Source organism: Mastigoproctus giganteus, chromosome 8, assembly GCF_048544385.1.
Source record: "Mastigoproctus giganteus isolate SK-2022 chromosome 8, ASM4854438v1, whole genome shotgun sequence".
Taxonomy (NCBI): Eukaryota; Metazoa; Arthropoda; class Arachnida; order Uropygi; family Thelyphonidae; genus Mastigoproctus; species Mastigoproctus giganteus.
Window position 1 is genome coordinate 44,475,812 of NC_143582.1, and position 21,938 is coordinate 44,497,749.

The following is a 21,938-nucleotide window of genomic DNA, read 5'->3' on the forward strand; positions in this document are numbered from 1 at the left end:
TATTAAATATGAGAAGCAGTAACCCCAGAGTAACGTATCAACTCTGTGGTACTACACTGGCAGCGGTAGAGAACGAAAAGGACCTGGAGGTAATTGTGCAGGCAGATATGAACTTTTCTGAGCACTGCAGATGGTCTGTAAGAGTAGCTCATGGTGTGTTGTCAATGATACACAGGAATTTTTCTAGTAGGGATAAGGAGGTACTTATCCCCTTGTATGAGGTTATGGTCAGGCCACACCTTGTACTGTATACAGGCTGGAGGCCTTATTTTAAGAAGGATGTAGAGCTGTTGGAACGAATATAGAGAAGGGCAGCAAGATTGGTGAATGAAACAAAAGGTTGCTCTTACGAAGAAAGGCTTAAGTTTTGCAGATTAGTGTTTGGAGACTAGACACCTGTGAGTGATCTGATTGAGGTGTATAAAGCGTTGAATGGTTTGAGCATGCTCAATGCTGATGGGATTCTTCCTCTTGCTCAGAATAATCACCTGAGAGGGCATAAATTCAAATTGAGGAAAGAGAGTTGTAGGATAGATGTGCTGAAGTTTGCCTTTAGCCAGCAAATAGTTGATTGGTGGAACTGACTTCCATCTTTTGTTGTGAAAGTTGATAGCCTAAATAAATTTAAAAGGCTGAGCTGGACAGGTATTTGGAACGAACGCAGGGGTGGAAATTGGAGCGGAGTTGTTTTTTTTTTTTTATGACTGATGCTGCATAAGCTTGCTTTCTTGCATCATATGCCTCTGCTAATACTAATGTCACTAAAATTATGACATTTAATGTTTGCTTCCTAGTTGTGTGTCAAACATGAGGGTACAAGTAGTTCATGTGAATGCTAAATATAGTGCTGTTCTCATAATTTTTCTTTCTTGTAAACTCTTCTAACCCCATGCGGCCATTTCCTTGAGTATAAATAGGAATTTTTTTTATTTTATACTTTGGCAACTCTGGTGAGCTCTGGCAACACATTTTTTCTTTGAGGCTAATAATAACTGATAAGTTAATTTCTGATTGCCTTGGTTAAACTTGTGCTTAATACCACATATCTTTCTTTTCCTTCCCTTTATTCTTGTTTACACCTAGAACAAAGGAAGTTGCCTGCATTGTATTTGCCATGAACTTAAAAATAAGGAACAGAAGGGGGGGGGGGTGCTAAATAATTGAGAAATTCAGAGTGGTGTTTTGAATTATTTTTGACACATCCATAATGTGTCAGCATCAAAAGTTTGAGAAACACTAAGTAGGTGTTTATTCAAGGGTTTTTTGTTGTGTTAGTGAAATGAGTGACTACTGGCAATGAAAATAAAACAATGAATTGTCTCTCAAAAAGACTGGAGTATTTATATGCAGTAGAGAGAATAAGAAAACAAAAATGAAATAGTGAAGGAATCACAGAACCATAGAATCTGCAGCATGTATGAATATGACCCTGCCGAACAAAAATAATGCAAGCACATTTATTTTTGTTTAGGAGGGTCATATCCATTTTTGAAGAAGAAATTTACAGGTGGTTTTGTGAAGAAAGGGCAAATTGCATGCCAATTTCTTGGTGCATTAGTGAAAGAAAAGGCTGAAGTAGCATGCATGACAGGGACTTGACTTAAAGTGCTTTCATGAATGGCTACAGCATTTCCAGGAACAGCATAGTATAGTTTGATGTGTCATATGTTGATACTGTAGTAATAGACATTTGGGAAGGAAGTGTGAAACCAATTGTACAGAAGGACATTTTAAACAGTGATAAAGCTGACCTCTTTTATTAATACTCATTGAATACTTACCTTTAAAGGTGAAATACTTCACGAGGGAGTAGAAATTGAAAGAGCACCTGACCTTGTTATTGGCATGCATTATAGACAGAAATGAAAATTTAAGGTGTTTTTCACTGAAAAATGTGAAAATATTTGCTCTTGCAGTGGGGTAATAAATCTCTCTTATGATTAGAGTAAACAGAGATTCTTGTATGACTGAGTAAACTGTTTATACAGTGGCTCATACGCTCGTACATATGGTCAGCCAGAACAGAAAAATTCTGTTCGTGAATTGGTGTGCCACTCACAATCAGATAAATTTGAAATGTTTACATTCTGTTTTTGCCTGCAACCATCTGCAATTTCTAGACCTGGATATTATTAGTTCCCTCAATGAATTGTGGGAACTAATAATTCTGGATTATACTGCATATTTCTTTGGGGGGAATTGGAATATGCTGGGTACCATGCAACATGTAGTTATGACACTATACTTGAAAAGTGCTTTGCTAAAGCTTGATTAAAAATCAAGTAAATGCTATCTCTGTTTCCAGTAATCGTAAATAAATTTATAAGAGATGGCAGTACAAAATTAGCTTTTAAAATCAGAAGGATTGTGCCTGTCAGTTATTGTTGTTTGATTTTGCTTACAAAAGGTGGAAATCAGATCCAGAAGTTAATGGAGAAAATTACATAAAAAAAAGCTACAAAGAATTTTTTATTTTTATTTTTTATTATGATTCTTAGGAATATTTTTTTGTAATATGTTTTTAAAGAAATACTGATTTTTATTTCAATGGTAATTTCACTCTTAAAACAATGAATTAATATTTAAAAGCATTCTTTTACAAAGTTTGCATTTTTATGAATTTTCAAAATTTAATGAGGAAACTTGCTCTACAAAGCCAGCTGCAGGCAGGAAACTCATTAATCAGGGCCCACACTCTTTCAGGAAACTCATTCTAGAAAAGGTTAAAGAGATTATCATAAAATTGTTCTTTATTTACTGTATAATTTTCCAAATAGAGTAATGGTTATGAGCAGTTTTCACTTATTGTAAAATTCTGTTTTATTTAATAGACAATTTTAAATAAAATGGCTGGAAGTGCAGAGACATTTGGCAAAGTATCTAGAGAAAATGAGGGCTTTGTTCTTCGTGTCAGAGGACTCCCCTGGTCAGCAACAAAGAAAGACATAGAAAAATTCTTTACAGGTGAGTATTCTCAATTAGTCTCACATGATCAGAAATTAGGTACTTAAATTTACCTACAAATTTATGTTTTTTTTTTTTTTTTTTGTTTAAAAAACTTTAATTTGTAGATATTTTTGTGCATTAGGATTGGTAGTATTACAGTATTTTTCTGTATTTGGAATTGGTAGTATCAAACATGATGCAAACAGATTTGCTGTACCAGCCAAAAAAAAACAAAAAAAAAAAAAAAAACTTACCTTGTTTATCAGATTAAAATATGAACTGTACCATGTTGTACTAACATAATTTAGAAATTTAATTAATTAATAACTGGACATTACAAGAAACCCAAATGGAATAGATATGAAATTGAAAGTAATATCCTAAAATACATTCCAGAATAAATATTACATACAGTCCTGTTACGATATCTGACACAGTCAAGCTGAGGAAATAGTGTTCATAGAAGAAATCTTGTCAAGTGGTTAGTTTTTGCTTTCTTGATTGAACTTCTGGCTTCTCTTTGCTGCTCGCTGTCTTAAGCCATAGGGGATGGAGAAGTTGCTGTTGTGATGAATTGCTGCTGTATGTGTTGTCGTTGCCTCTGGCTGTAAACTTGGCTTCTACTAAGGTGTGGAGATTTGAAGGCTAGGTTGGGTGGGGGGGAAGTATTTTGTAGGTTATTCTAATATCTAATTTTGTTGTCTGTTATTAGTTGTGGTTTACACTCTATTGAAAAGTTATCCAGAATTGGGGAATAGTAACTATACCTATATTAACCGCACTGTACCATGTTAATAGTTTTTCTCTGATCTTCCTGTATGTGGAAAGCTTTAAGGAAATCTTTCTTTTTGTTGGCAGCTGACATTTAAGGCCTTAGGGGCAGAGGTTTTAAAGCCATGGCCTTTTGATATGGAATGGAATACTGTGTTGCTTTGAGCTATGTTTTGTGGGATGTGTTTCGATTGTTTTTTTTTTTTTTTTTTTTTGCAATTTTCTGAACATTAGCCATCCAGCTAGCCTTGATAAAAATCTTGTATTCCTTATGGCATACCATAATTCAATATAATCTACTTATTTATTGTCTGGGGCCATCATGAGTTTTTTTTATTATTATTATTTCCTGGTGATAATTTCATTTTTCTGTGGGAGTCATATAATAGCAGTACAACAATAAAAATTTTTAGCAGACTCACTAGTTAGTATTCTATTTGCAGGTTGTAATATTAAAGGTGGAATAGATGGAATTCATATGACTTTATCCAGAGAAGGTAGACCAAGTGGAGAAGCATATATAGAAATGGAATCAGATGAGGATATGGAAGCTGGCTTGGAAAAGAACCACGATCATATGGGACATCGCTATATTGAAGGTAATAGGTTCCTTGAACTTAAATGAAAATATTTAAAAAATAAAAGAATATTTTACTTTATATCAAGGATGCCCAACTTCTAACAACAAGATAAATCACACTTATTCATCTTGCATCTGTAATAAGAGGAGATTTAAATATAAGAAGAACTTGCCTTTACCACCTTTGGACAACACACAATAAAATTGTTTACAATCATGAAGTTTAGTGTGAGAAGAAACAAGTTTCTTCTCACACTAAACTCTCACACTTCCCTTTCATTTTGTATGGGAGTGTGAGAAGAAACAAGTTTCTTCTCACACTCCCATACAAAATGAAAGGGAACCTGCCCATTGCAGATGTGAGAATGTGGAACCACCACCACCACCAATTTCAAATGAGATGCCAAAAGACAAGTCGCTATTAAAATAATTAAAATAGCTTAGCGTGTATTTTATCATATATGTTATCCACAAGCAGTACTTTGGGGGAAGGGAATGAAGGTAAATTCCTCCTTATATTTAAATTAACTTCAAGGCACACTGGACCCTGTAGTCCTTATATTAAATATGAGAGGTGATCAGAATTGTTCCAAAAAAAAGCTGTTAAGCAAGATAACACTGCAAGTAAGTTTCAGAAATTTTAATAGCTAACTTTCAAACTATTTTACCAGCTACAAATAGTTGTTCTAACAATCTAAAAGAAGAATTTACAAAATTTGGCTATACTATTATCACTGAGTATTTTCCAAAGTGTGGATGTTAACTAAATTTTGGCATCATGTTATATTGTTTTCATTCTCATTTCCTCTCATTGCATACACTGATGTAATTGAGTAATTAAAATATAATTATTGAGAAATATGCATAAAAAAATTGACAGTTATTTCTTTGTATGCTTCATTCTCAGCAGATGGTAAAATCTGGAGGCACATTCCTTCTCTTTGAAAATTAACAACTGGTGTAATCAATTTCAGATTGCCTTAATTAAGGTTTTTTTTTTTTTTTTGTACCACACATCTTTTGCTGTTAACATTACATTTGCTACCAAAAAAAGATAAAGAACAAAAATGGAGTGTTGAATATTTTTGGCATCCACATAGTTATGTCATCATCAAATAAACAGTTTGGAAATCAGATCCATATATATATATATAAATAAATAAGATGTAATGAAATTTGTGAAAGCGTTAGCAAACAGGAAAAGGTATTAAAATATTAAACTGGGTTATGGATCCTGGACACTATTAATAATAGCAGAAAAAAAATGGCAACCACAATGGAATATGTTTCTCCCTGTGCTGGCACTTCGCCTCATTTGTTTAATAGCTTACTTCCCTGTCACATGGGTATGGTTCACTTCGACGACTTCACACTCTTTCTGGCCGACCGGGCTAGCCGGGTGGGTAAAGTGCCTGCCTAGCAACCCAAAGGTCGTGGGTTCGATTCCCGCCTCGGGCTTGGATCAAAGTACTGCAAAAACCTTGGGAAGTGCATTATGGCCACAGAAGCCTATGCGGCAACAACTACCAAAAAAAAAAAAAAAAAACACTCTCCCCCCCACTTGGAGTTACTTCAACTGACATAAATACACCATACAGTGAACTTTCTGTTTTCTTCTTTGGTCTCTGAGTGCCACCGGAGACCAAAGAAGAAAGCTAAATTTTAGCTTTACTTTATTTATTTTTATTATTTTATATATTCTTTAATTTTAAGCTTTCCTTTTGGTCTCTGTCGGGTCGGCTACATTGTATATGTACACATTTTTTTCAACATATACATCATAACAGAAACAGAGACCCAGCTTATTACAGTGGCTCCTACGATTTTCGCTGCATACCCCCTTGACAAAGTAGTTAAAGTCCTAGGACCCATGGTTTTAGGTACTGTCGTTTATTTTCATATTAAACTTTAATTTAATTTTATTTTATTTCAGGTATTCTGTTTTTTACGAAGCACGGTTCTCAATTTTTCCATGGTAATTAAACCTGACAGTTCAGCACCTCCACCTAATACACTGATATAATGGAAACTTCATGTCATAAAATTAGATATATTTGTTTTTTTATGGTATTAGTACCTAATTCTGATATGTAAGGCTCTTTTGCCGTTCATTTCACACTGAAGTTTGTTTGTATGAAATGGCAGAGTTATTACAGTGAAGCCTCCAAATAGCAGAGAGTAATGGGATGATATACAGGTAGTTCCTGACTTTACAAGTTAATTCGTTCCTAACGCATGCTCGTAAAGCAGGAATTTATTTCCCATAGACATGTTAAAAACAGATTATGCTCTCAACAGTGAAATTTGACCATAGTAATGTTAAATGAAGGTCAACAAAACAATAGTTTATGCATAAACAATGATTTATTTATCCAAGGAAATTAAACCATAGCCTTTAAAATCAAGCAAATTATAATAAATAAATTATTTATGTAATACAAATATTAAAGAATGTTTATTCTTCATCATCATCGACTGAATGCACATGTTGATGGTTCTTCGCTCATTTTTGGCTCGGCACTTGTTGGTTTGTTGGAAGCAAAAGGAGTCTTCGTCTTCGGAAATGCTTCAAGAGTCATTTGTTTTCAAGACAGTCTTCTCTTTTCTTTATAAATTTCATGATAGCATGCATAAGCATTTTTTAAATCTGTAGCAACTTTTCTAGTGTGCTCGAAATTTGAATCTTGCGACTCAAATCTCAACTGCTCTTTCTGTGTTGAAAAGCTTCGTCAAGCCCCTTGAGAGTGAAGGAACGAACAGAAGTTTCAGCTGTTAAATCTTCTTCCTCACCTTCTTCACATTTTGCCATTTCAAAGTCTTCATTTGTGAGCTCTCTGTTGTGTATTTGATCAGTGACATCAGTTGTAGAAACCTCAAGTTGCATTGTTTAGCAATATTAACGACAACTTCTGTTTCATTTTGTACAATCTCTGCTGGTTCTTGAAATACTTCAAAATTTTCATTAAACTGATGACAGAGTTTATTCCAAACATCTTTCATGTTCTTCTCTGTAATTTTGTCCCAGGTTCAGACTTTTTTTTTTTTATTATTATTATTATGTAAACCCCAAACACGAGAGGTATTAGAACCTATAGTACTTAGTACCATGCTTGGGTTGGAGATTGAGAAGATGAAAGAAGATATTTGTTGACATTGGACTTGAACTTCTGTAGGCTGTAATTTTCAGGAAATATGTATGAAGGAAGGTTGTTCCAGAAAACGGCAGTTGAATGAATAAACGAGGAAGATGAAAAGTTGGTTCTGTGAGTTTGAAGGTGGACAGTAAATGGATGTTGGCTGGTGGCGGCACGTGTTCGGACTGTTTTGAAAGAGAGAGCGGGAATTATAGCTGCATGCCTCTTCTACAGTACGTCTATGAGACAGTGAGTGGAGAGACTCTGTTAGAGATGAATCATTAATTAACCTAACTGCCATTTTCTGAATGGAATCCAGAAGCCTGAGAGAGGTTTTGGGGGCACCACCCCAGATGTGGGAACAATATTCCATGGCTGGGCAGATTTGTGATTTATACAGACTGAGCAGCTGTTTGGAAGAAAAGTAACGGCGAGAGCGAAAGAGAAATCCAAGTTTTTTAGATGCAGAGGAAGCAATATTTGTAATATGCTTGTACCAAGAGAGTTTAGAAGTCAGGGTAATCCCCAAAAGAGATATATAATTTTACCTAGAAATTGGAGTGTCACTAAAGATAGGAGCAGAAGAATCCTTTTTGCGAGATATAAGAGAAGACTGAGTTTTAGAAGGATTGAAATCAACTAAGTCGTCTTTGCCCCACTGGAGAATTACCCGAAGATCGGCATTTAAGGAATTGGTAACAGATTTTCGAGAAGTTTAAGCTGATTGAGCAAGACAAGGTTTCTCAAAATGGAAAGTGGAATGGAATATGCTATCATCAGCAAAACTATGGATAGGATTTCCTGTCAATGAAAGAAGGTCATTAATATACAAGAGGAAAAGAGTGGAAGAAAGAACTGAACCTTGTGGGGACGCCGGCATTAGTGGAGAAGTTAGAAGACAGAGAGCCATCTGCCATCACCTTCAGTGAGCAATCAGAGAGAAAACTGGATAACCGATTACTAAAAACAGTTGGCAAACCATAAGATGGAAGCTTGTTTAGAAGACCTTTATGCCAGACACGATCGGAAGCCTTTGAGATATCAAGATCAACTACTTGTGTTTCACCAAACCTTTCCATTGAATTAGTCCATAAATGGGTAACATAAGCCAGAATATCAGTGGATCGACACTGACGGAATCCATATTGGCGATCGTTGATCAGCCAGATGGTTTCTAGGTAGTTTAAGAGTTGACATTTAATTGATTTCTCCATTACTTTAGAAAGAGTAGAAGTAATTGCAATGGGACGATAATTGGACGGAAGAGATTTGTCACCCTTTTTAGGAACCGGCTGGATATGAGCAAATTTCCAAGCAGAAGGAAAAACACCTTTGAAATAAGAAAGTGAAAAAAGGCGGCAAAGAATAGGAGTAAGTTCAGGAGCACAGGTTTTGAGAACAAGTGGAGAAATACCATCGGGAACTAACGCTTTCTTAGCATCAAGATTCGTCAAAATCCTTCTGGCATCCTTTTGACGGAAGACCACAGGAGGCATTGAATGGAGTGTGTTGGGAATGGTGGGAGATGTTTCAAGATCATTAATACATGAGTTGGAAGAAAAATGGGATGATAGCAGGTCAGCTTTATCCTTGGCTGAAGTGACAACAGAACCATCTGGTTTAGACAGAGGTGGAAGCAGAGATGGGCAAAAGTTGCAGCCAGTGGCTTTGGCAAGAGACCAGAATGCTTGGCTACCATTAGGGCAAGAAGCAAGTTTTCTACTCTTAGCCTGTTCAAACTCTAGTTTGGACTGATTAATAACTGCTTTACAATTGTTGCAACTTTGGAGTAGGCAGAAAATGAAACTGAAGAATTAGAAACAAGCCAATTACAATATGCAATGTTCTTCTCTTGAACAGTCTTAGCACATTTATTGGAAAACCAAGGTTTAGATAAAGGACAAGATTTTAAAGTGGAGTGTGGGACAAAGGATTCCATTCCTGCAAGAATAATTTCACTGACATGATCTGAGCAAATGTTGACATCAGAACTTTTGAAACAGTAATCCGACCAAAGAAAAGAAATCTCGCAGGTCATCCCATTTTGCATTCTTGTAATGCCAAACAACACAAGGTTTAGAATAGCCGTGAGATAAAGGCTCCACTGGAGAAGAGACAATCACCAAGTTGTGAACTGAAGTGCCTAAAGGACCTCTCACATCGACCGTGTACTTAGAAGAGTTGTTTGTGAGAAAAAGATCAAGCATATTGGCTGTATGATTAGGATTGTCCGGTATTCTTGTAGGTAAATGAACAATCTGTGCAAGGTCATTAGCAATTGGAAAAGCCTCGACATCTCGACCAGCTGGGTCGGTGTGACTAGAAAACGGAAGCCATCTGGAGTTGTGAACATTAAAATCACCAAGGAAAATTACTTCACTGTTAGGAAAGTCGGACTGGAGAAAGTCAAGTTGCAAAGTGAGGAAGTCAAAGAGCTCCAAGTGATTAGTGGAGTTGGGAGAATGGTAGAGCCAACATGAATTTGACCCAATGAGGTAGTGAGATTTTAAGCCAGAGAAGATCAAAGAGAGGAGATTCCAAATTGCCAAATCTCTGACAGGGAATATCAGAACGGACATATGCACAAGTACCACCTTTGAGGCGAAAGGAATCAAACAGCGAATAATTTGGGCATCTGAGATGAGCAGTTGTTGAATCAACCGATAACTGAGATTCTGTCAGAAAAAGTACGTGGGGTTTGGCAGACTGGAAATGTGGAAATGGACATCGTTAAGATTAGAATTGAGACCACGTATATTTGTGAAATGAATTAGGAAGTGCTTGGGAGGTTTAGATCTTTTCGCAGATAAGCTTGCTCTATTAATTTGACAATTCATGGTGTATTCAATAGTAAGAAAAAGTGGGTGGGACATGCTGTATGAAGTAATGAAATTTTTGGATATGGCATACACACAGTAAGAATGTACCCAGATCCTTGACATAAAGTGGACTCGACAATGCTCCCCGCCTCCACACTACTCGGACTCCCCTCCAGTCACCATCTGGCAGAGTAGAGGTAGCAAGATTATACTCTAGCTGATCGGAAGCTTCCTAGAGAGTTACCAATAGGTTCGGTCCGGTGTACTAATTAGCGGCCGGCCTGCGAACACCGGTTTAGAGCTCTACCCTCGAAATGTAAGGAATACTGGATCTCGCCACGATGTTCATAATAACCTCAAAAATCATGTCATACTGCATGATGGAAGAGATAGGAAGGGTTGACTGGAACTTAGCTCTAGAGACTAAACATGGGTTCCACCACTTCAAGCCTGCAATAAGCAAAGTGGTGGTATTGCACCGGCTGATGAGAGTCATCTACCACCTAGTACTATCCGCGAGAAATTAAAAGTAGATAACCTAGTAAATGACATAAAGCGGTATCAGGAAAAAATGGATCAGCCACATAGAAAGAATGAACCCAGACCGGATCCCAAAATTAGCATTTAACTACAAACCTACAGGCAAGAGAGATGTTGGTCAACCAAGACAACAATGGCGAGATCAAGAGCTACAATGGAATACGTCTTAAAAGACCAAGCCGGACCAAGTTCATGATGATGAATTTACTTTGAACTTTCTGTTTAGAATTGTAGGCTTTTCTTTTAATGCATTTGTAGAATACACTTCAAATTCAAGCATTTACATAATTTTTTTTTAAATTATACATTCTTAATTGTTCTAAACTATGGGTGTCAAACTTGTTTCAGCAGGCTGGACAACATAAAGATTGAGGGAAAAAAAAAAAAAAATATATATATATATATATATATATATATATATATATTTTTTTTTTTTTTTTTTTTTCTTTTAATCTTTATGTAATTATTCTTTATTATTTTATATCTTGTAGAAAATATATAATATAGTTGCTCCCATACAATATAATTTTCTTATACTGTATGGGAGCAACTATATTATATTGTTTTATATCAACGATTGCTGAATACAGTCGGAGCAATATGGCCTTAGTTGCTAATGCTCCTAAAAACCAAATAACAAACAAACAGCTGAATACAGTTTTCTCTAATGTATTATATTTATATAACATTACATGATGGAAAGCCGACCGGGCTAGTCGATTAGTTAAAGTGCCTGCCTAGCAACCTAAAGGTCGCTGGTTCGAATCCCACCTCGCGCTTGGATCAGAGTACTGCAAAAACCTTGGGAGGTGCATTATGGCCACAGAAGCTAATGCGCCAACAACTACTAAACCAAAAAAAAAGCATGATGGAAAAATAACCAAATACAAATATAAAACATATTATAGATCTGACATTTGCTAAATTTTTCATTTTTCTGTAAACAATCTATCAGTATTTGGTTCCAATGATTTCTTAGTTGCTATTCTCAGAATAGAATTCCAATTATTTTCCGCTTGTCTTGAATATAGTTTTCATTTATCATAGAGAATAGTTGTTCACATACATAAGTAAACCCAAACACTTCATTTGTATGTAATTATCACTTAAATATTTATAAAATTCCTGTACAGTAGCTGATTTAAATTTCTCCTTTTAATGCCATTTTATACTGAAAATCAATAAGTTCAATTGCAGCTCTCCTGGTGACTTTTCAATATTGAAATTTATTGAAAGCAAATGGAATGCTGAATAATTTTATTGTTTCTCATATCTTCTGAAATGAAAATGTAAGAAACTCCTCTTTTACAGCAGTAATTTTTTGACATATTTATCAAAATTATATTCAGATAAGTTAGTGTTCTTTGTTATTGAATTCAATGTGGGGAAGTTGAATAGATTACCATGTGAAATTTGTTTTTCTCAAAGATTTAACTTCATTTGAAAAGCACAAACATCATAAAAATTGGTTGCTATTTGGTTACAGCCTTGCATTTTTGTATTTAAAATATTAAGATATTCAACAATATCCATCAAAAATGCAAGATCTTGTATCCATTTTTTATCTTTAAATTCAGTTTAATTCAGATTTATTTTTCACTTCCATAAATACCTCGATTTCTACTTTCATTTCAAAAAACGTTACAGTGACTTAACGATCTAACTTTGAAATAGTAAGGTTGGAATTGATGATGGTTGAGAGCTGAACTTCATATAAATTTGTTGTTTTAATGACAATGCTCATTAGATGTGCCACATTTATAATTTTCATACAAAGTCTCCTGTTGTAAAATACAATGATCAAAAGTATTAAATACCTGATTTGGATTCATCTTTGAATTTTATCTTTTAATCTAGAAGCTGCTCCCATTTTATAGCCTACCATTGACTTTGCTCCATCTGTTACAATGCTCAATGCCTTTGACGAGCCCATAACAAATTTATCCAAAGTGATGACAGCATTGAATATATCATCTCTACAATAGTATAATTCATTGATACTAACTCCATGATTCAGTGACGTCAGTGATATTCATTTCTGTTCAATACCATGTATGAGTATTGCTAGTTGCATGATATCAAAAATGAGGTGCCTCCGTAGCCAGGTGGAAAGGAGCAGCATGCGTAGCACACATTTCTTGATTAGACCGGGGTTCGAGCCCATTGCCACCAAATACAGAGGATGCGGAAAGGTCAGGGAATGACCACCGCATATCCTGAAGCAATATGGCCTTAGTTGCTAATGCTCCTAAAAACCAAACAACAACGATATCAAAAATGTCAGTACTTTCATCAGTTGCAATTGAAAAAAAAAAAAAAAAATGTAAATGTTTTTGCCTTTTCTTTGAGCTAATTTATTAAATTGTTTGATTTTTTGGATATCTGTTTGGTAACTGCATTATGAGAAAAGTCTTTCTCATAAAATTTTCTGGACATAAAATGCTTGCAGCTTTCATCGTGCAGTTTTTGAGGTGCCTTCAGATAATAAAAGTTGCATTCTCTTGACAAATAGCAAAACTTGCTCTGACTTTCACATTACTAGTATTATGCATATTTGTAAAAATAGATTGCTCTGATTTCAGATCCTTTTCTAATTTTTGGGATGTATGTTTGAAGTCATGATATCTCTCTTGTGACTGCAGCATTTTGCCAACATGTTAAGAATAATGGCTTTTCTTTCCATCCAGTTAAAAAATACAAGAGTTTACATTTATCAGGGAACACCTAGCATTCAATGTCTACTTTTCTTCTTTGACGCGACATAGGTAATATGTAATCATAAAATTTACCATACAATAAATTTAATTCTACTGATACTTTGCTCATACACACGCAGCTGACGACAGCTGTGTCAGTGACTAGCATTAGCATTAGTAGAGGCATATGATGCAAGAAAGCAAGCTTATTCAGCATCAGCCAAAAAAAAAAAAAAAAAACAACCACTACTCCCATTTCACCCCTCAATTCGTTCGAAATACCTGTCCAGCTGAGCCTTAAATTTGTTTAGGCTATCAACTTCCACAACAAGCGATGGAAGTCTATTCCACAAACCAACTGCCCGCTGGCTAAAGGCGAATTTCCGCACATCTATCCGACATCCGTCCTTCCTCAATTTGAATTTATGCCCTCTCAGGTGATTATTCTGAGCAAGAGGAAGAATCCCATCGGCATTGAGCATGCTCAAGCCATTCAAAGCCTTGTACACCTCTATCAGATCACCTCGGCGATGCCTAGTCTCCAGGCTCTGTAATTTGCAAAACTTAAGCCTTTCTTCGTAAGAGCAACCCTTTGTTCCATTCACTAATCTTGTTGCCCTTCTCTGTACTCGTTCCAGCAGCTCTACATCCTTCTTGAAATGAGGCCTCCAGACCTGTATACAGTACTCAAGGTGTGGCCTGACCAATGCCTTATACAAGGGAATAATCACATCCCTGTCCCTGCTAGAAAAATTCCTGTATATCATTGACAAGACACCATGAGCTACTCTTGCAGCTCGTCTGCACTGCTCAGAGAACTTCATATCTGCCTGCACAATTACCCCCAGGTCCTTTTCATTCTCTACCACTATCAGCGTAGTACCACAGAGTTGATACGTTGATCTGGGGTTACTGTTTCCCATATGTAGTACTTTACATTTGTCAATGTTAAACTTCATTTGCCACCTCTCAGCCCATCTGCTCAACCTTTCCAGATCCTGTTGCAGCAGCATAGTATCAGTAGTGTCCTTAACAACCCTGCCAACCTTTGTATCGTCTGCAAACTTGGACATTAAGCCTGATACACCATCATCAATATCATTTATAAATACAGAAAACAACAATGGACCCAACACTGAACCCTGAGGAACTCCACTAATAACATTAGTCCACGTTGAGCAGTGTCCATTGATTACCACTCTCTGTCTTCTGCCACTCAACCACCCCTTTATCCATAGCAGCAATTTGCCTCGAATGCCACACTTCTCCAATTTGTGCAGCAGTCTTCCATGCACAACAGTATCAAAAGCCTTTCTAAGATCCAAATATATAATATCAAAGTTATTCCCTGCATCCAGTTCTTTTGTGACTACATCATAGTATCCAATCAAATTGGTCAGACAAGACCTGCCCTTAACAAACCCATGCTGTGTCTGAGCTATAACTGAATTCTTGTCCAGATGATCCTGCAGTGCTTCTTTAACCAGTGCCTCCATTAATTTTCCTGGAACAGAAGTTAAACTAACAGGTCTATAATTACTTGTGTCAGCCTTTGATCCTCCTTTGTGAATTGGGGTTACATTTGCACATCTCCAGTCCATGGGTACCTCCCCTGAGTCCAAAGAAGCTCTCATAATTATGGCTAGGGGTTTGCTTACTTCCTTTGCTGCCTCCTTTAATATAACTGGATAGATCCCATCCACCCCGGGTGCCTTTTTTATGTTTATCCTCAACAATTTCTCCTCCACTTTCCTCTCAGTTATTAGAAAATCATCTAGCTCACTGCCAATGTTTACTTCACCTACGACATTCCCCTTCCTGAATAACTCCTCATGTGTGAATGTAGATGCAAAATACTCGTTTAGATTGTTAGCCACCTGAGCTGGATCCTCAACTGTTGAACCATCAACATCCAGTGGACCAATCTGATTCATCCCTTTCCTTCTTGAGTTTAAATAGGTAAAGAACTCTTTTCTGTTTTTCTTTGCATCCTTTGCCAAGGATTTCTCATAATCTGCCTTTGCCTGCCTAATCTCCTTTGTGACTTGGTTACAGACCAACTTATAGCTATCATAGGCTTCCACGTCACCCATTAATTTGTATGTATCCCATGCATTTTTCTTCTCTGCCATATGTCTCATTAGTTCATCTGACAACCATTTAGGCCTGAACCTTGAACAATATTTCTTGGTTGGTATGTAAAGCCTGGTAGCTTCCAAGATTAGTTCCTTGAATGCTTCCCATTTTGAATTTGCTGTTGGTAACATCATCAGTTGGTCCCACTGTATAGAATTTAAATACTGTCTCAGACCATCGTAGTCGCCTTTACGAAAGCAAAAACCCTTCCCTCTACCTCTGATGGTAGTTACCTCCTTGAGTAAATCCCACTTCAGCACACTGTGATCACTGCCACCCAGTGGTTCATTTATCTGCAGATTCCTAATGCATGAAGAATCACTACTGATAATCAGATCAAGAGTATTACTCCCTCTAGTTGCCTCCCGAACATGCTGGTGTAGAAAACAATCATCCAATAAATCCACAAAAGCCTTGCTAGTGTGTGAGTGACCAACCCACAAATTCCAGTCAATATCTGGGAAATTAAAATCCCCCATTATAAGACTCTCTGATTTACTGGCCCATTCTATTTCCCTGTACAGTATCTTATTATACTCATCAGAGTCATTAGGCCTATAGCACACTCCTACTCTCAATTTTGATTTACCTATGCTTATGTCACACCAAACTGACTCAACACTGCACTGTCCAGCGATGTCAACTGGCTTCACTTCCTTGGATTTTATGTGTTTTTTAACTAATAGCATAACCCCTCCTCCCTTCCTATCCTGTCTATCCTTTCTGTAGACGTTGTACTCCCCAAATTCCAGTTCTGCATTCCTTATATCTGTGTGACACCACGTCTCTGATATCCCAACAATATCTGCCTTTGATGTTTTGAGTAATACCTCAAATTCATCAAATTTATTTACTAAACTCCTAGCATTAGTGTACACGCAAGTATACATGCACCTGTTTCTATTCTTAGCTACCCTAACACAACCCATGTGTTTACTTGTACCGCAATGACTTCCAGCAGTCTCTGAAATATCCTGCATCTTGTTTTTCAGGCTTCTGCTCATTCCAATAGAAGCAGTGCAAGAATCTCTTTCACCTCTGCCAGTGGCTACTGTTAATCCATTAGTCTTTGTCTCCCCCCAAGCTAGCAGTTTTCCGACCCACCTAACACTGCCTCGATAGCATCAGCAAATATTCTTGCACCCTTTCTATTTAAGTGTATCCCATCCCTGTAGAAGCAATCTCTCCTGTTAACAAGTACAGTCCAGGCTGAAAAAAATTCTACCCCTTCAGCCTTGCACAATCTTTCCAGGGCCGAATTGATCGACAAGGCTCTCATTATATACTCCCTCCTATCGTGTCTGGGCACAATTGCAGACACTTTCAAATTCAACCCTACTTCACGGCTTTTTTTCAACAGTGACCTGTACTTGTTAAGTAATTCCGCTGGTCTCCTACTCTTAATATCATTAGTGCCAACATGTACAACTATATCACCTTTTGTGCCCTTAAAAGATGATATCTGCTCTACAACGTCATCAAACTTTGCCCCTGGCAGACATACCCTGGTCCTGTTCCACCTATCCTTTTTACAAAGCATGTTCCCCGTTTCCCTGACAATTGAGTCACCAACAACTACTAGTTCCTGTTGGACCAGTGCATTCTGCCTTGGGGGCTGCCTCTGTGTTGCAAGATGACCAAGTCCAAGCTCTGGTGTTGATGTGGGCAGCTGAGAGCTTGATGGGCCCCTCAATTTATTTCCTTCGAGGGCAACCACCCTGTCCTTCAAGGTCTCATATAGGCCCATAACAACGCCGAGTTGTCGCCTAATTTCCTTGCACTCCTTGCATTGTGCACACACAAAGACATCCCCCATGGCAGTATCATGTCCCGTACCCGATTGCTCCGCAAACATCAAGCAAACAGTGCATCTTAAAAGGCCGTGATTCAGGGGGCAACCGCCCCCCTCAGTTCTCCCCTGAGTCACAGCACTCCCATTAGCTTGAGCCTTTTGCTTTGCTGCTCTGGTCAGAGTCATGATTTCGATTTAAATGTCAATAAAATTACAATTTCAGAACAAAATTAAAACCTTAAACTTGTATCTTAACACAGTTATAACGCTATATTTATTTTTCGGTATCGAGTGTTATCTACGAGTTCCCTTTATATAACTTCCGTATCAAGTATGTATTAATTATTTGTTATGTTTGTACTCTAAGTCGTTATATATATATAGTTAAAAGTACAATTTAATTGACAATGAAGTTTAACAAGATTAATAGATGTACTGATTAATTGACAATATTATATTATGCACTATACTATACAAAGCTAATGCTATTGAATTCCGGATATGCTGTATCGCGCTTCAGTAACGAGTGTTATCTACGAAATCCCTTTATATAACTTCTGTATCAAGTTATGTATTAATTATTTATTTTTACTAATTATTTATGTTCCGTAACCTAAGTGGTTATATGTATAGTTAAAATTACAATTTAATTGCCAATGAAGTTCGACAAGATTAATAGATTTTACTGATTAATTTTCACGTAACAATGGCGGCCGTTTATGAACGGTAAACACGTGGATTTGATACCCTTTCCGATACTAAGTAATACCTACAAAATCTCTATCTAAGTTATTTTAACTTTAAGTACCGTAAATAGGAATATAAAGCTACTCTAGAAATAAGTTAATATGTCAATTTAAACTAATAAATCAGAAAAAACTTCTCTATTCCAAGAGCGGCAGAAAGGCACGTCCGCACAGGAAACCCTCGACCTCAGTTTTTAGGTCACATGTAGCAGCTCACATGAGGGAACACACATTTATTGCCTTGCTATACTCAAGTTTTTGTCATGCAATGTCTGGGATTTATATAGTCTGTCCAGCTTCAAGAAGATTCCATTCTAGAACAATCACCTAACATTCAAACCTTTCTAGATCATAGGAAACTCAACTTTCTGTGTCTTGTGTACTGATGACAGTATGTTTACATTGTGTGGCATCTTTGTTGTGAGTAGCATTGCCACCTTTACTAGTTTTGTAGTATTTTTACTTTAACTTTACAACTATATTTCTAATTTTATAATTTTCAGAACCTTGTGCAGCTTAGAACTGGATTTAGCCCATGGGTTGTATATTTGATATTCCTATTCTACACAGTTCGTGGTATCAGAATAATTTTCAATGTTTAGTACTTCATCAGTAAAGCTTTCTGTATTATTTTCATTTTCTTCCTTATTACCTTGCTGTTCAATTTCCACTGTTAAAAAATTCCTTAAATCTTTTACTTGATCCCTCTTACTAACTCATCTTTTTGGTTTCTTGTGGTCAAGTGTTAAGAGTTAGTCCTTTATTAAGTCAGCAATAGTTTCGAGTGTTTCCTGTGAACAAGTTTGCAGTTTAAGTTGCCATGAACACCAATAAAAACAATTTTAAATGCTTTCTCTCTCTCTCTCTCTCTCTCTCTCTCTCTCTCTCTCTCTCTCTCTCTCTCTCTCTCTCTCTCTCTCTCTCTCTCTCTGTTCGTGGTAGAATACATACAAAAAAAAAAAAAAATTGCATCATACAGTGATAGGTTTTGCTTACTGAATTTGTCTAATCTGTTTTATTTCTTGCAGTTGTATTTGGTGGGTAGAAAAGCCAACTTAACATTCTTGACAGGTTGAGTGTGGTGTAGCATTATCAAGAAATAAAATGACATTCCTGTTTGCTCTCTTTATTCTGTCATGAAATTTCAGTGGCGATACAGCTATTATTACCCTTGTCATCCAAGAATTTTTATTTGCATGTCAGGTAACGTTTCATGCATATCATGACAATTAACCTCTTTTGAGATTTTCCCGGCACTAAGTTTTTCATCCTTGAAATACATTGTTTTATCTCTTAAGGCTTTGAAAAATCTGGTTTCATCACAATTAAAAATATCTTTTTATCCTATGATGCATGGATTCCAGTCACACTTTCTGATGCGACTCTGTAACATGTTTACCATTGGTAGATTTTCTTCATCATTTATCGCTTTAGATGAAATGTTATGCTGTATTCTAACTTCCTCAAGCCATCCTTCCATTGGAAGCTTTAACATCATTCATTTTCAAGCCTCTGACTTTCATTGCATCTGTTTGTTTCTTTTTAATAATTTCAATAAGGTGTGTTGTTAACTGTAAAATTGAAGGGGAAATCTACATTTTCAGTTTCAAGAAATTTAAGTCCAGTTTGCAAACCAACAAGTACCTCTGCAATACAAGTCAACAAGTAAAGTTACAAGTTGTTTATTATTGTTCTTACAGAAATTAAAGGATAATGTGGATTTGCATTAAACTGAAAGTATCGTCACATGTTCACAAGGAATACAAAATGTAGATCTTTGGTGACCGTAAAACACATTTCAACTGATGAAAAATGGGTCGCATTATAAGCGGAATCACTTTTTAATGAATCGTGTTTTAATGGGTTTCAACTGTATAGAAAATTTCATTGCAGCGAATTTCTTGGGAGGGGGGAGGGGCATGTATCATTTTGTTAATTTGACTATATCAAAATTTTGTTGTAACGAATATAATTGAAAAGAACCATTATTTCACAATTTCTGCAGTACTTTTCTAACATGTACAAATCTGTCAACTCTCTTGTGATGGAGAATTAGTCTTTTTAACATGATTTGACTCTTCTATGGTTTTGAAATAACAGTTTTTCCTGTCTTTTTCTTTTTACAAGATTTTTTTAAGAAATAGTAAACCTACAATAATTTTTTCAAAATTAAAAAAAAATTCTGCAAATTTCTGCTTACTTTCTTACCATAGCCATCAGATATGTTAGACTACATTTCAAAATAAGAATGCAAGATAACATCATTGGGCTGTAATGCACAACCGTTTCATTGTACTTGTGTGATCTAAGGATAACACTGCTCTAAGTAGATTTTGGTGTTCCAAAATTCAAAGTGTTTCTGGGTGTATTTTTAGTGCTAATTCTAAAAATTCAAACTTTTTTACACATCACATACAGTTTTCTTTTTTACAAATGGTAAGAAATGCTTTCTTAGTGACTAACAGGTATGGGTCTGCACAGATGTGTTTATGTATGTTGAATCCTTGAAGCTGGGCAGCTATGTAAAGCTGTGAAGTGTTTCTTTCACATTTGGTTGTTTTATGGTGCCATCATGCTAACTAGTGTCTGCTTCTAATGTGGTTTTCATATTCTGTGTCTTTGACAATGGCAACTTGTGGTTGTGAGCAGTCCAAATATATTTTGTTACATTTGTGGTCTATTGTGGCAAAACAAAGGCAGGATGTAACATTTGTGAAAAATGTATATGCTACATATTTTAAAATTAATTTAGGTGACCAAGATAAAACTTGGGCCTCCAATAATGTGCTGTATATATGTAGAGAGCTTGTGGTGTGGAGATGAGGAAAAAGAAAGCCACAACAAAAGTAGGAGTCATATTAATGACTGCTACTTTTGTGCATAAATGTAGCAGGTTATATTGCAAAGAACAAGTGGAGCATTGCATACTCCCAAACAACATTACTTTGGCTGTAAGGCAATTAACCCAGGGAACTGAACTCAAAGTACCACTTTCCATTAGGTGTTCTTGAAGATGTGCCTGATGGCAGCTGATGATCCCGAATCTGACATGGTCTAGAGCAGGGGTCGGTAAACTTATTTTGGAAAGGGCTAGATCCTGCTCAATCAGCTTCAACATCTCGAAAATCTGCTGCCAATTCCTTAAATGCCGATCTTCAGGTAATTCTCCAGTGGGGCAAACACAACTTAGTTGATGTCAACCCTTCTAAAACTCAGTCTTGTCTTATATCTCGCTTATCTCTTGCTTATCTTTAGTGACACTCCGATTTCTAGGCAAAATGATATATCTCTTTTGGGGATAACCCTGACTTCTAATCTCTCTTGGCACAAGCACATTACAAATATTGCTTCTTCTGCATCTAAAAAACTTGGTTTTCTCTTTCGCTCTCGGCGTTACTTTTCTTCCAAACAGCTGCTCACTCTGTATAAATCGCAAATCCGCCCTGCCATGGAATATTGTTCCCACATCTCGGGTGGTGCCCCCAAAACCTCTCTCAGGCTTCTTGATTCCATTCAGAAGAGGGCAGTTAGGTTAATTAATGATTCATCTCTAACAGAGTCTCTCCACTCACTGTCTCATAGACGTACTGTTTCTGCTGCATGCCTTTTCTACAGATACTTCCATGGGCACTGTTCTTCTGAATTAGCTTCTATAATTCCTGCTCTCTCTTTCAAAACAGTGCCGGCACCAGCCAACATCCATTTACTGTCCAACTTCAAACTCACAGAACCAACTTTTCATCTTCCTCATTTATTCATTCAGCTGCCGTTTTCTGGA

At 36.5% G+C, this 21,938-nt stretch overlaps 1 protein-coding gene across 2 annotated transcripts in view; it reads left to right on the forward strand.

Annotated features, from left to right (window-relative positions):
* LOC150081499 (heterogeneous nuclear ribonucleoprotein F-like) overlaps positions 1 to 21,938 on the forward strand; it is a 210,699-nt gene that overhangs the window by 17,036 nt on the left and 171,725 nt on the right. For both annotated transcript variants that reach the window (XM_090379334.1, XM_090379335.1), the window contains exons 2-3: positions 2,832 to 2,964; positions 4,161 to 4,316. In XM_090379334.1, the coding sequence (XP_090235460.1) occupies positions 2,847 to 2,964; positions 4,161 to 4,316 (274 nt within the window). In that variant the 5' untranslated portion in view covers positions 2,832 to 2,846. The remainder of the gene's footprint in view (positions 1 to 2,831; positions 2,965 to 4,160; positions 4,317 to 21,938) is intronic.